General features: G+C 42.0%; 3 protein-coding genes across 3 annotated transcripts in view; 2 read left to right on the top strand and 1 right to left on the bottom strand.

Moving 5' to 3' along the window:
• The window catches only part of btc (betacellulin, epidermal growth factor family member), a 5505-nt gene extending 3240 nt beyond the window's left edge, over positions 1-2265 (top strand). The window contains exons 3-5 of the mRNA XM_020621133.1: positions 252-369; positions 697-843; positions 1236-2265. Of these exons, the coding sequence (XP_020476789.1) occupies positions 252-369; positions 697-843; positions 1236-1392 (422 nt within the window). The 3' untranslated portion in view covers positions 1393-2265. The remainder of the gene's footprint in view (positions 1-251; positions 370-696; positions 844-1235) is intronic.
• Positions 2266-9932: 7667 nt separating this feature from the next.
• Positions 9933-11471, top strand: rxfp3 (relaxin family peptide receptor 3). Its single transcript, XM_020621094.1, has one exon. The coding sequence runs from the start codon at positions 10225-10227 to the stop codon at positions 11461-11463; it is 1239 nt and encodes a 412-aa protein (XP_020476750.1). The 5' UTR covers positions 9933-10224; the 3' UTR covers positions 11464-11471.
• A 766-nt stretch (positions 11472-12237) lies between these two features.
• The window catches only part of slc45a2 (solute carrier family 45 member 2), a 9975-nt gene continuing 7782 nt past the window's right edge, over positions 12238-14430 (bottom strand). The window contains 3 exon segments of the mRNA XM_020621093.1: positions 12238-12399; positions 12401-12546; positions 13810-14015. Coding sequence (XP_020476749.1) covers positions 12333-12399; positions 12401-12546; positions 13810-14015 — 419 coding nt within the window. The 3' untranslated portion in view covers positions 12238-12332.

Genomic DNA, 14430 nt, shown 5'->3' with positions numbered 1-14430 from the left:
TGGCCTAGAGACTAGAACGAACTGGCAAGTGACTGAGGAGTGAAACCGGGTAATATAGTGAGCAACCTAATCAAGTGCAGCTGGTGATAAGGGAGTGAGGAACAGGTGAACGTGATTAGTGTAAATGGGCAAGAGACAGTAGGAAAGGTGAGGGTGGCCAGAGTGGCCGAGCAAACCTGACAACCTTGACTGTTGATGAAATGCAGTTAAACCACTGAGACTAATTTCAAATACTATCATCTCTCCTGCAGACCTGATAGATACAAGACAGGAGAATAGTCACTTCTCAAAATGTCCTGAGAAGCAAGAGACCTACTGTGTCCACGGGGAGTGCCGTTACATTATAGAACATGAGGCACCGTCTTGCAGGTGAGAGATGTATTGTAATAAAAGATGGAGATACTGGTGAATGAGAGAGAGATGGAGCTGTAAAAAGGATGGGAAGGAGAAATGTGAAGTTAAAACTCTGCAACAAAGACACAATGAATTGAATTCACTACAAATCAAATGTAGATAAAACAACAAGGTTGATTCATTGTTCATAATGTTCCTACAAATAATGAGTTTTGAATGGTGTCGTATTTATTAATACTGCAAATCTGATGAAGCAGACAAACAGACAGCTGCAAAGAAAACTGACAGAACTTCACAAGAAAATAAAAGCCATAAAAGTTCTCTGTTCTGCCTTTGTGTCAGGTGTGAGCCTGGTTACATTGGCTCAAGGTGTGAATATGTGGACCTGGACCCGCAAATAGCAGAGAACCGACAAATCATCATTGCCGGTGTCATTGCTGGGCTCCTTATCCTCACTCTTCTGATTGTATTTATCTGCATCTTTTTACAGTAAGTCTTTATATGAGGATAATATCTCCCTGACATGGGAGATTTACCTACTGTATGTAGAAAACAGTTAGAGGAATATTTTGAAATTTTAGGAGCCTCACTTATTCACTGTCTTGCTGAGAGTTAGATAAGAAGATCATAGTTGTAACCAGGAGCCAGGAGACAGTTAGCTTAGCTTAAAGACTAGAAACAGGGGCATGATCATCCATTTAATTGTAGCAGCTATACAAGTTTATGTCATGATCAACAATTTTTAAATTAATTCAGATTTATTCCCTAGGAATCAGGGATTGAAATAGAAATGACTGAATAACTGCGGTTTTGCTCCTTATACTATAGATGACAGGCTCTTGGTACTTGTACAGTATTTTATGTATTTGTTTGTCCATCAGTCGTAGATCCAGATTGTGCCGGCGGAGGGGAAGACGGAGAGAAGAACCGAGAAATGGGACAGAGAAGCACAGCATGAGTGAGACACGTACACACAGTGAGACACACACACCTCTAACATCAGACTCAACAGAGCCACCACACACCGATGCTGTATAAGGAGTGTGCAGAAGTCTGTGTGCGTCCACAAATCTGGGAATTGTTTTCCCATGAGGGATTTTGTCTTTCATGTGAAGCTGCTGTCTTCTGTCTCACAGTGACAGCAGCGTGTGACAGGAGGTGTCTCTGTGCCTGCTCAAAGGGAGTGCGTCTCTGGCTGTGTTAGATCAAGCGTGAGCACATAAGTTTGTAACTTAAAGGGTTACTCTGTCTGAAACTTGAAGATGGCTTCCTGGATTTACGATAAACACAAGTTGGAGATGAGTGTTCAGCTGACTGTATCCTGGCAAGGATGCTTTTTTCCAGTGCTGTGGAGCAACAGGCACTCACTTGCTCATTTGGAGCTGCTGACCACACAGTGCTAATTAAATGGTTGCTATTCTGGAAAAAACACTGTGACACCAGCAAGAGGCTGGTGATAACGGCTGATCAGAACTTGACACTGAAGAAAAGGAAGGACTGCGTGTACTGCATGTTTTGGAGGAATGTTTATCATGTAAATAATACCACTAGGTTTGCTAAAGTGCACAGTAACAATGTTTGAAAGCCTTCACAAAAGCATCACACATTCCTCTATGCAGATTATTGTTACTCATCAATATTAGCAGCCTCCTATATTACTGAAGGTTTCAGTTCAGGACAAGGAGAACTTGTGCTGGATGTTTTTTGACCTGAGCATTCGGAGCCGAGCGTCCTCTGAGCTCCAGATGCAGAACAGCCGAGCCTGTGTGTCGAGACTCAGCTGAAATGAAAGGGCTTCATTGTATGGGAGTTTCCAATCTGCCAGCCTTTCACTGGGTTTTTCAGTATCTGTATTAATGCTGCATCTAAATTTAGAATTAAGAAAGTCATGAAAAAGTCATTAAAGTCTGCTCCTGCCATTTGTATCAATAAATGTCTGCTGTATGTTTGCTGTCATTTAAATACATTTTCAGAAAAACCAACAAAAAATGTCACAGCTGAAATTATTTGCAGTGAGTTACACAGTGTCTCATAAGAAAAGTTACTCAGCGTTACGTGGTGTTCTCTAGGAAATGTTACTCAGCATGGTCACAGACTGGTTTGATCTCACCACACAGTCCAGTGAGTTGCATTTCACATGACCACTGCTGACTCGTCTCCTCTGCAAATACACACCTCCTATTCTCCAGAATGCTTCATGAACTACTTTAATACTTTAATCCTGTTTATTTTTTTCTACTTGATGTTTAATTGAATACTTTCAATATTTACAGCACCACTCCACAAACAAATGGGCAAGAAAGGTTCAGATTAATGGTTATGTTTTCTTTTAGGTGAGTTTGCTTTGGGGTTTTTTTTAATACTGTTGTGTTACTATGGTGCTGTGTTACCAGCACTGTGAGCCAGCAAATTCCAGTGAGTGTGAGAACATGACAGTATCATCCTCGGACATGAATAATGACTCTTGGTGCAAGGTAATTATCTTGTATCTGACTTTATGACGCTGTTTCAAATGTAATTCTTTACAGTGTGCTGGTGAGTTTCTGCTGAAAATTTAAACATGTGAGATCAATAGTACTACAGCGGAAAGTGGCTGAACAGGTGTACGTATAGTACTGTAAGTTCTGTTCTGTTTTAGTTTTACAATTCATTTCTTTTCTGACAAGTTGCACAAACCATGTATGGAAATTGAATGGTGCCTGGCATTGCTAAAGTGGTCTCATCTAATTCTTGACAAGAAAACAAGTTTAACCCACAAGTTTGTATTGAGAAAGCATATCTCTGCTGTGTTTACAACGGTGTTATGCTGTCTGACCTAATTCCAGGCGGCCTGTGTGCGCGGCTGTCGTCAGAAGTGTGACAGCTGTGGTGTGCCTGAGTTTCTATATGAGGGGCGTGTCTGTGGGACTTGGAAACAAACCTGATAAGAACAAGAGCAACCAAATAAACAGTCGTAAATATTTGAATTGTAACGAAGGCAGAATAAAATCAATTTCATAAACATGTTGTGTAATTTTTTAACACCTTAAATAATGCTTCAGCGCGCTTTAGTGGACATCAGACCTCGGATGAAACGTAGATGTGACTGCAGGGCTCATTCATTAGTTTTCACTCTGACTGCTAACGGCTCCATCTGTTCTCCTCTGGTATGTGTGTGTGCAAGATGGTGGCTCCAACCAGAAAGATACTGCACCACACAGGGTGCCACATAGGTCAATACTGGAAGTGAACATGGGGAATGTTCATGTGGTGCTAAATGTGCTTTGTATCTTCCCATGTTAGTGAACATGGGGAATGTTCATGTGGTGTTAAATGTGTTTTGTATCTTCCCGTGTCCAGTCGGGTTGTATAGATTTTTGTAGGTTGCATGAGCACCACTTGAGGTCAGCAGAACTCTTATCACAATAGCCTCCTCAAATACAGAACAATGAGCATTTACTGTAGGTTATGATCATAGACCATAAAAATGGCTACAGGCATTACATCAAATCACAAAAAAGAAAATTAATCTGCAACAGATGTTTCTGTAATATTAAATAAAAAGGCACCTACTTTTAGTACATTTTACTGATGAAGCATATATTTAATGCAGGACTTTTACTTGTCAGGTATTTTAATACTGTCGTATTTCTACTTTTACTTCAGTTAAGGATCTGAATACTTCCTCAACACTGGATTTTAGGTTTCAAACAAGTCTTTCTGATGCTACATTCTTAGAAGTAAAATCACATATAACTGTGCTAGTATTTCTTCTAGCACATTTGTAATTAGTGTAAATATTATTAGAATAAGTAACAAAGGAAAATGTTATAACCAGATTTTTTTAGATTATTTTTTAGTCCAGGAGTAAAAGGCCTCCCAGCCCATAGTTCCATATATGTGTATCCAGACATGAGAGAGAGAGTGAATATACACAATATTCCATCACTACAATGACACAGTTATGTTATTATGCCTTATCACATTCCATAATACAAACACAAGTCTTGGAGGAATCACATAAAAAATGTTTCTCAGCTTCTATTACACAGACACCCAGATTCAACTCACAATACTTGCAAGTTCAAGCTGTGGTGTATTACTTCATTTACCCATCTCTACACCTGAACCTCTAAACAGAAATGATCATATTAACTGCTTGTTACAAACAGTGGTAATGTATCATTCTATTTCTACCACAGATCATCAGCTTATTGTTTTCCAGAACTGAGGTGTATCATATATTATGTGCTTTTTCTTCTCAATCACTGATTGAGAACAGATATAAACACACTTGTATCACTTGTCACATACACCCTGGGCGTCCCAAACATTAGAGAAACCATAGGATGTACAACATCTCTCTAATACCAGTGAACTTTTTCTTCCAACCATGTCCAATTGAAAAAGCATATTTTAACACTTTGAGGAACAATGTTCAGGCCTAGACATCTTTAACTTATATAAAAAGCTTCTTTTCATATAAAAGGTGGGTGAGTAAATCTGCCCAAATCTCCCAGCTGCACTGCTCACAGTGGCACAGACACCCACTAGTTTTAACAAAAGGGAATCTGTTTCTTGGCAACAGAAACTTTTGGAAAGGGACCGTTTAATTAGAGCTTTTGAGCTTATGTGGGTAAACAGTGCAGATGCTACATCTGTCATTCATCCACCTGTCATGTGAAAATGTCCTCCAGCACAAGGAGGATCAGGAAACCATTAGTGGGGTGCCAGGTAGCTGTGATTGGAACAGGTACCATTTATAGCAGAGTTTTTCTGTCACCAGCTTTTATTTTTCTCCATCAGTGCTGCAAAGGCTCACAGAGGGCCTGACATGTTGAGTGCAACAGAAGAGCTGTTGTGTATAGGCTCAGAAGAAAGGACAAATGTTTTTCATTTTGATTCCTATAAATAGCAAATGGATTAGCCAAATGCATCTATAAAGAGAGAGTTTTTGTACTGCTGACTTCCTGGTTAATGGATAGAGATTTGGTTTCCTTTTCATTCACTTATCAGCAAATCTGCCTCATATGACCAACACTGGAAAACTGCTTCTAAAAAATGAACCTTCTGCATTGTGCATTACATTCAGCTTACATGTTCTTTCATCTGTGGTTTTGATTTGCACCCTCCAAACTAAAACTCTGATATGTTTTGTATATCTTCAACACAATATCACACTCTTTTAGTTTTGACAGTTGTATAGAGCTATATGTTTTAAATTAAAAGTGAATTAAATCACTGCCTGCCATGTGAAAAGCCTTCTGTCTGCAGCTCTGGTTCAGATCAAGACAGTGCCAGATTATATAAATAACACTGGCAGCCACTTTTATTCCTCAAAAATAACAACAATCAGGTGTTTGCTGTTGTATCTGCCTACAAGAAATACTGCTGTGGAGGTAACTATTCAAACTTCAGAACACACAGAAGCAGCTGCTTTCATCCAGAAAGCCTCCGAGAAGCCAGCAGATAAGTTACAGGCAAAGCCAACACTGAACAGGGTGAAAGATTTAGCAGCTAAAGAGCCAGGTAGATTCATCAAACATTAATAAGGCCCAATACAGAGTTGAAGGGAGAATGAATATTGAACTTTCAATGCAAAATAAATGCCAATGTTGATCCAAATCAATTGGACAAACAGCTAACTGTACATTCACTGCTACAGCTCTGTGGCTCCTTCTGCTCCAATACCATGAACTTTACTTGAACTTTAACTTTTATTGTCATTGTACATTGTACAATGAAATTAAAAATGCAATCCTTCGATGTTAAAAAATAATCATAAACAATAAAACCCAACATCCATACACATCTGACTATTGCACAGTTCCTGTAAAATCCCATCAATCATTCAAATTTAAGGTTTTAGCAGCATTTAAAGCAACAATAGCTCTCTAATAAAAACTGTTTCTTAATCTGTTTGTCCTTGCTATAATTGTTCTGTATCTTCTCCCCGAAGGCAGCAGCTCAAACAGACAGTGTTCAGGGTGTGATGGGTCCTGCAGAATGTTTTGTGCTTTTTTCAAGCAACGGGAACTGTACAGTTCTTCCAGAGATGGTAGGGGGCAACCAATAATCTTCTGGGCTCTGGTAATAACCCTCTGGAGCGCTCTCCTGTCTGCAGCTGTGCAACTGGCGAACCAGGCACAGACACAGTATGTTAAAATGCTCTCTATTGAGCAGTGATAGAAGGACACCAGCAGTTTCTCATTCAGATTGTTTTTCTTCAAAAGACTGAGAAAATACATTCTCTGCTGGGCCTTCTTCACCAAAGCAGTGGTATTTGTGCCCCAAGTCAGGTGCTGCTCAAAGGTAACACCCAAGAACCTAAAGACAGCCACCCTCTCCACCTGATCACCGTCGATGAACAATAGCTTAATGTCTGTTTTATTCCTCCTAAAGTCCACTACCAGTTCCTTGGTCTTGGCGGTGTTGAGGAGCAAGTTGTTTTCCCGACACCAGCCACAAAGCCGCTCTACCTCATCCCTGTAGGCGGACTCGTTCCTTGAGATAAGCCCCACCAGAGTAGTGTCATCAGCGAACTTAATGATGGTATTGCTGGGGTGGGTAGGGGTACAGTCTTGTGTATAGAGGGTATAGAGCAGGGGACTCAGCACACAGCCCTGTGGGGAGCCGGTACTGAGGGTGAGGACAGTTGACATATACAAACCTACTCTAACCCTCTGCGGGCAGGCAGTCAAAAAATCCAAAATCCAAAGGCATATGGAGCTGGAAAGCCCAAGAGCCTGTAGTTTGGACACTAGTCTGTGAGGGAGGATGGTGTTAAAAGCGGAACTAAAACCCACAAACAGCAGCCTCACATAGCTCCCCGGCTGCTCCAAATGAGACAGAGCAGTATGGAGAGTGGTGTTAATAGCGTCCTCTGTAGATTTATTTGCCTGGTATGCAAACTGGTGGCTATCCAGTGTAGATGGAAGACATGAGGTGATATGACTGCGTACCAGTTTCTCAAAACACTTCATGATAACCGGGGTGAGTGCGACTGGTCTATAATCCTTAGGGCTGGTGCTTGTAGATTTTGGTGGCAGAGGGACAATGGTTGAAGACTTGAGGCAAGGTGAGACAATAAACTGGTGTAAGGACCAATTGAAGATCTTGGTGAAGACCCCTGCCAATTGATCTGCGCAGTCCTTCAGCACCCGACCAGCGATGCCATCAGGTCCAGCAGCCTTCCTCGGATTCACAGACCTCAGCGTGCGCCTCACCTCATACTCCTCCACCCTATGGGAGGGGCTGCTGTGGGCTGATAGCTGTAATACAGCTGTCTCTGGTGGCTCCACCTCAAAACGGGCGAAGAAGAAGTTCAACTCCTCCACCAGTGAAGGGTCCCCGTCGACAGCAGCAAGATGTAATCTATGATTAGTTAAATGATGAATCCCCTGCCACGTACTGTTTGTACTAATATTATCCTCAATCCTCTGTTTGTAATGCAGTTTGGCCCGCCGGATACCTCTCCTCAGATTAGCTCTGGCAAAGCTGTATGAATTCATATCGCCAGACCTAAAGGCTATATTCCTCTCCCGTAACAATCGTCGAACCTCTCTAGTCATCCAGGGTTTTTGGTTGGAACAAACCCGGATGCGCTTGTCCACACTAACAGAATCTATGCAATATTTAATGTAGCACAGGACTGCCACCGTATGCTCCTCCAGGTCTGGGTGGTCAAAAATGTCCCAATTGGTTCTCTCAAAACAGTCTTGCAGCTGATGAGAGGCGCCCACGGGTCAAATTTTGACAGGCATTATTTTGGTAAGAGCTTGTTTCCTGAGGGGGGTATATGCTGGTGCTGGAAACAAGGACATATGATCTGACTGGCCCAGATGTGGGAGCTGTATAGCTTTGTAGCCATGTTTTATATTAGAATAGACCTTGTCTAATATCCTTTCTCTTCTGGTGGCACATTTCACATGCTGATAAAGCTTAGGCAGCACAGTTTTTAACTCACCATCATTAAAATCCCCGGCAATAATATGCACAGCCTCGGGATACTTAATGTGGAATGACTTACTTGCACTAAAACACTATTCATTTCTCATGGGCTGTGTTACTGAAGCATGGACAGCAGTTCAGAGAGTATCGGGTGATGATATCCCAGGGTGCTAGCGGCTTGCTAGAAATAAACAGCAACAAATGGGACTCCATGTCTTCTACTTTAAACCACTAAATAACTTTGTATATGTTTTATTCACCATACACACAACGCAAGTGCATCTCTCTGTACCATATAACAATCTTCTGAGATTTCTACAGGAGAGCACAGAGAGCTCTGTGAATCAAGCAGTATTACTCTACTGTATGTGTGGAGGTGTTTTGATTGTTCCATTTGGGGGAGCATGTTCAAATTTTTGAGTAACCACAGACATCACCAAAAGATTTAATCTTGATATCTTTAAGAATTTAAGCAAATAGCAGGTACCACTTCAGGGAGCTCCCGTGACGGCAAGTTGCTGCTTTTATTCTATGTATTTGTGTACACTGTGAGCCACAAACTAAACAAAGGAGTGTACGGAGGGAGCAGAAAGGCACAAATAACCATAGAGGAACTAATTAACCACAGCAACTACACACAAAACCCCTAAATAAGCTCATCCTGACCATAGCCACAACTACAAAATCAAACAACACACTCAAGGAACAGACCAAACCAACCAGGCACAGGGAAGGAAAACAAAAGTCTAAAATACCAGGTCAAAGAGCAAAGAAAGATGCATGAGGGACTAAGTCCAAATGAAATGTAGGCAAGGTAACACAGGAGTGGAAAACGGGGTGGAGACAAAGCAGCTGGTGATGACAACAGCTAGACAAAGCAATAAACTAACTGTGGCATGTAAGGTGAATTTAAAGTCTGAACAAAGGCCAATGAAGGAAGCAAATGAACAACAGGCGAAGGCAATTAAGGGCAATCAATGGCAGTGTAAAGCTGGGGCTGGTGACATGGCCACAAACAGGAAATGACAACAAAATAAGAGCCTGTTTTAGGCTCTTATTTTGCTCCACTCTGGTCTTCCAAAAGAGACTGACCAGGTTTTTACATAACATTTTCAAAATCATCCTTGGATTGATTTCAGTGAGCTCTGTGGTCATGGCTGGTTTTCAGGAGTCAGAGGAATAGTTTATCTGGGGCAATATGGCTATCTGTTTTGTAAAATTAAACATAAAGATTGAAACCATGTTTAATATCTGTTTGTTCAATATGAAGTCAGAGCCAGCAGCTGGATAGCTGAGTACAAAGGTTCGTGCTTCACAGTGTATCACACAAAACTGTTTCATGTTCTTTTCACATGGTTGTTCTGTCATTAATATTGTTGAAATAAAAAACACAGATAAGTATTCTGAAATATGAACTACATACTGTATAAGTGACAACCTTAGTCATGCCAGCTCTGCATCCCCGGGATGTCTACCTGCAAAATTGTCCAACGAGTATTTACTCGTTTTGAGTAAAGTACAGAGCAGGTTAATGCAGAGGAAAATAAAAGTTTTATGCCTGCTGTACCTAAGGTCAACGCGCCTTTGATGGATTTGTCCACATAAAATGAATCTGAAGATGGATTTTTTTCTTCACTTGCCATCTAATCAGAACCAAGGACAAAGCCTGACCGCGCTGCGTCAGGACGCCGCGGATGCAGAGCTGAGACGCACAGAGAAAATCTCAGAGCAAAGCGGCAACCTGACGAGGAGCTGTGTCATCTACACACCAACGTCGCTTCTGTGTTTAATTCGATCGAGAAAAAAACAGTTATGTGAGCAGATATTATGGAGATCCGCGAAAGAGCCTAAAATCTTACACTTTGTTTTTCTAAGAGGTGAGACTTTTGCACTTGAACCTAGAATCGACTTCACTGACCACCGTCGGGAATTCAAGTTAAAATGTCTGGACAATTTAGCGACACTAATTACGAAGGCTCAACAGGGATAGTCTATGCTGCAACCTCAAACTTCAGCTGTGTTTGCAACACCACCAACTGCTCATTCGGTGAATACTTCCACCAGTCAGACTTTGACAAAACTGATTTTGGCGGAGATGGCGCCGCCGTCGTGAGGATTATTATCTCTATCATTTACTCTCTGGTTTGCGCGCTGGGTTTGGTTGGAAACTTGCTCGTGTTGTACCTAATGAAGTCTAAACAGGTGTGGAAAAAATCCTCCATCAACCTTTTCGTAACTAGTTTGGCAGTCACTGACTTCCAGTTTGTCCTGACTCTGCCGTTCTGGGCGGTGGAAAACGCGCTGGACTTTACTTGGCTCTTCGGCAAAGCCATGTGTAAGATAGTCTCCTATGTCACAGCCATGAACATGTACGCCAGCGTGTTTTTCCTGACAGCCATGAGCGTTGCGAGGTATTGGTCACTCGCCTCCGCGTTCAAGCGCAGGCGGCGGCGGACAAACTGCTGCACCGCGCGGTGCATCACTGTTTTCATCTGGTTTGCCGCTGTAACCGCCGCTCTGCCCCACGCGGTTTTCTCCACAACTGCCACAGTTTCCGATGAGGACTTGTGCCTTGTTAAATTCCCGGAAACCAACGGAACTGCGCAGCTTTGGTTAGGACTCTATCAGTCCCAGAAAGTGATGCTGGGCTTTGTGGTGCCGCTGGGAATCATCTCCGTTTGCTATCTGCTCCTTTTGCGCTTCATCACCTCCAAAAACATCAACAGCTCCAGCGCCAAAAGGCGCGCAAAGGTCACCAAGTCTGTCACCATTGTTGTCTTGTCATTTTTCCTCTGCTGGCTGCCCAACCAGGCGCTGACAGCCTGGGGAATCCTCATCAAATTCAACGTGGTTTATTTCAGTTATGAGTACTACACCACGCAGGTGTACGTCTTTCCCGTGTCCGTGTGCCTGGCGCACTCCAACAGCTGCCTGAACCCCATCCTGTACTGCCTTATGAGGCGAGAGTTCAGGAAAGCGCTGAAGAAACTCTTCTGGCGGATGACTTCGCAGACGTTGACCACCATAAGGCCGATCACAGCCTCCACTAAGCCAGAACTGGACGAGCAAGGCCAAGTCTTGGTCCCCATCAGCGCGCCCGTGGAGCCCGCTGTGGTGTTTTATCCTCCGGGGGCTGTTATGTACAATGACAGGCGAGATCTCCCGCAAAACAGCACTTAGTGTAACCTCTGTACATGGTTGTTGTACATCAATTTAAGTTGAGTTAACATAAATGCACTGCTCCAGCTGCCAGGTGTAACCTCTGTACGTGGTTGTTTTACATCCATTTAGGTTGAGTTAACATAAATGCACTGCTCCAGCTGCCAGGAGACCCGTGTTAACGTGGATCTGCATTACCAAGAAGGTGAAACGAGGTCAAACAGATATTTCATTATAGTGATCTTATCACTGACTCATGCTTGTCCACACTAATGTTACTTTGACCACATGCATTTGTGATTTTGCACTCAGTTGCTCTTTATACAAGCAGATTTCTCCTGTGTATATTTAAAAGGAGGACATATTTGAATGTGTCACAAATGTTGATAATTTTAATGTGCCAGTAAAGTGCGTCATCATGCTGCACCTTCTTTTTGTTCAGGATGAGAATGTGTGGGAAACACTCAGGTGCTTCGTTCATTCATTCAGTTTTGAAGTCACACAGCTGGGCTCACGATGAGTGTCACACATGGTATTTTAAACTCGAGTACTGATACTGGATGGCTCTGGCTGATGCCCTGTATGAGCGGAAGAATAATTATTGTGAGAGAAAAAGTTAGATCAATGCATAAAATAATGTTAAGATTCTATATAAACATCAGACACTTGTGCACACATACTGTATATATTTTTAAAAATTCATTTACATTTCATTTGTTTATGCAGCCACCTTTTGAGTTGAGGCCAGTGCCTCCCAGGATCATAATCCCACAGGATTACAGACGCCAACTGTCAAATGGTAAATAAGAGGAATCACAAGACTTTAAGGATATAATAAAGAAGCTTTATTTATTACAACAATACTATTAGAATGCATATAAAAATCAGAATCATTCCACACATCTGATAAAGAGGGCGATGAAGATGCAGCCTAACAGGGACATGGTTGCAGCTGAGCCCCACTCCCCCCCCTGCCATGTTGACCAGAGCGCCGAGTCCTGCACCCACAAAAATCTGAGCCAGCTGGACCATGCAGGTGAGTGCTGCACAGTCCACCCCGGAGCCTCGCACATTTTCATTGCTCCCACGTAGCTTTAGTTGTTCCTGAAATCACAGCAGGTAGGGTGGGGGTGTTTAGAGAAGAGGAAGAAAGAGGAAGGAGGATTTTATCAATGTTCATAATTGTTATTGAAAAATAAAGGCATTTATCAACAAACACTTGATTATTGAACTACTGCGCAAGGGAAGATAATATATTTTATTATTAATTTATTAGTATAAACCTGTTTGGATTATTCACTGAAACTGAAAGTCTTATTTTGAACCCTTTCCCGATATTAGAACATAGTCTCCTAAATGCCAGCGATTTGGCAGTGAGTTTTGAACATGAGCAACACAAATTATGTTGACAGGTGGGATCCACATCTCCAGGATATATCTGCTGCCAAAAATGTTGTGTTCAAGAGCAGTCCTCAGTGTTGTGGTGCCAGTATCTGGAATGAACTACACAGGTCGAACAAACTAAGAGAACCTTTGTAAGAGTCTGTCTAAATCTGGATGTTTATATAATTGATTGACAGACCGTGTGTGTGTGTGTGTGTGTTTTGTGTAGTTTTCATATATGATAAGTGGCTTATTCTAGTGTACCAATGTAAATTGAATTAAAGGGGACTCCAAATCAATTGTACACATGAACATCATAAACTTGATGAGCACTACTCAGACTCAGGGTGACTCGTACTAATGACTGAGTAAATCCATAAATGCAGACTTTGTCATTCAATTATTTTCGTGCACCTCAACCCTATAAAGACAAAAGCTGCTGGGACAGTCAAACCTGGTAGGATGTTCCTTCTGTTCAACTTTTGCACGGGGAGGGGGGGGGATGGCTGGAAATATGGACAGCAAATATTTTCATTACTGAGGGTTTTATTTCATTTCTTTGCCTAGAAAATTTTGAAAATGCCTGTAATAATTTCTCACAACCCAGCCTCGTGTCTGTGCTTATCTTGTTTTGTCGGACCAACATGCCATCATATTCAGCTCATGTATGACAAAGAAAAGAATCAAATGCTTTTGAGAAACTGGACCCAGCAAATCAGCTGCATGCAGATGACATGATGCACAATTTTGCCAGTGGCTTGACTGTATACAATTGATACTGTGCATTTTTCTAATATACTAAATTTACCATTGAAATCTGAATAAAAGAAACCTCCTAACTGATTTTGGTGTGTAGACTCCTCTTCTAGTTTTTTGTCACATACACTCTCTTTATTGTCTCTTGTTGAGCACAGTGTTTTCTCTTTTTTCTTCTGCCCCTATTCATCACCACCATCAAAAACATTTCAGCTGCCAGCCTAGTACCTCCTCTTCACGGTGGTACTCTGCTATCAGGTTGAATGGGACAGTGTAGAGTGTGCTGGACATGACGCCAAACGCGCTGCAGAGGATGAGTGTGGTGATGATGTTGGGGAAGAGGCTGATCAGGCTGGTGCCCACACCGAAAACAAAGTAGCCCACGAAGTATAATCCTTTCAGGCCGAGGTATGGGAGGAGAAAACGCTGCACATCTGAAAACACACAAACCCACATCTCGGGTATTTACAGAGATCAGTTTTACCTGATCATCACAAGCCACCAATATAAAGCATGTTGATTTAGGGTAGATAATGGACTGGGCTTAAAGTGCTCCACGATGTGCATTATATTTGTTTCAGCTGACGACACATTTGATTGGAGCATTTGGATCATTTCATTTCAGAGCAGCAAGTGTTAAAAGATTAAGACCACTAACTCAGCATCCAGACCATAAATAGAGCCTGCTTCACACTCAGAGATGGAGTGAAGTGGGGAGGTCTGGTTTTTTGTTCAAATTTTGTAAGTACCACATTAGTTCTCTCCCTTTTCTAGCATATCTTTGGGAACATGCATTTTGTTCAAGCATAGCCACAGCGCGTAATACTTATGCAAAAGTGAAAACAGCAG

This window comes from Monopterus albus, unplaced genomic scaffold (genome assembly GCF_001952655.1).
Source record: "Monopterus albus unplaced genomic scaffold, M_albus_1.0 scaffold253.1, whole genome shotgun sequence".
Classification (NCBI taxonomy): domain Eukaryota; kingdom Metazoa; phylum Chordata; class Actinopteri; order Synbranchiformes; family Synbranchidae; genus Monopterus; species Monopterus albus.
The sequence above is the reverse complement of the archived record's forward strand: the minus strand, read 5'-3'. Positions and strand labels throughout refer to the sequence as shown.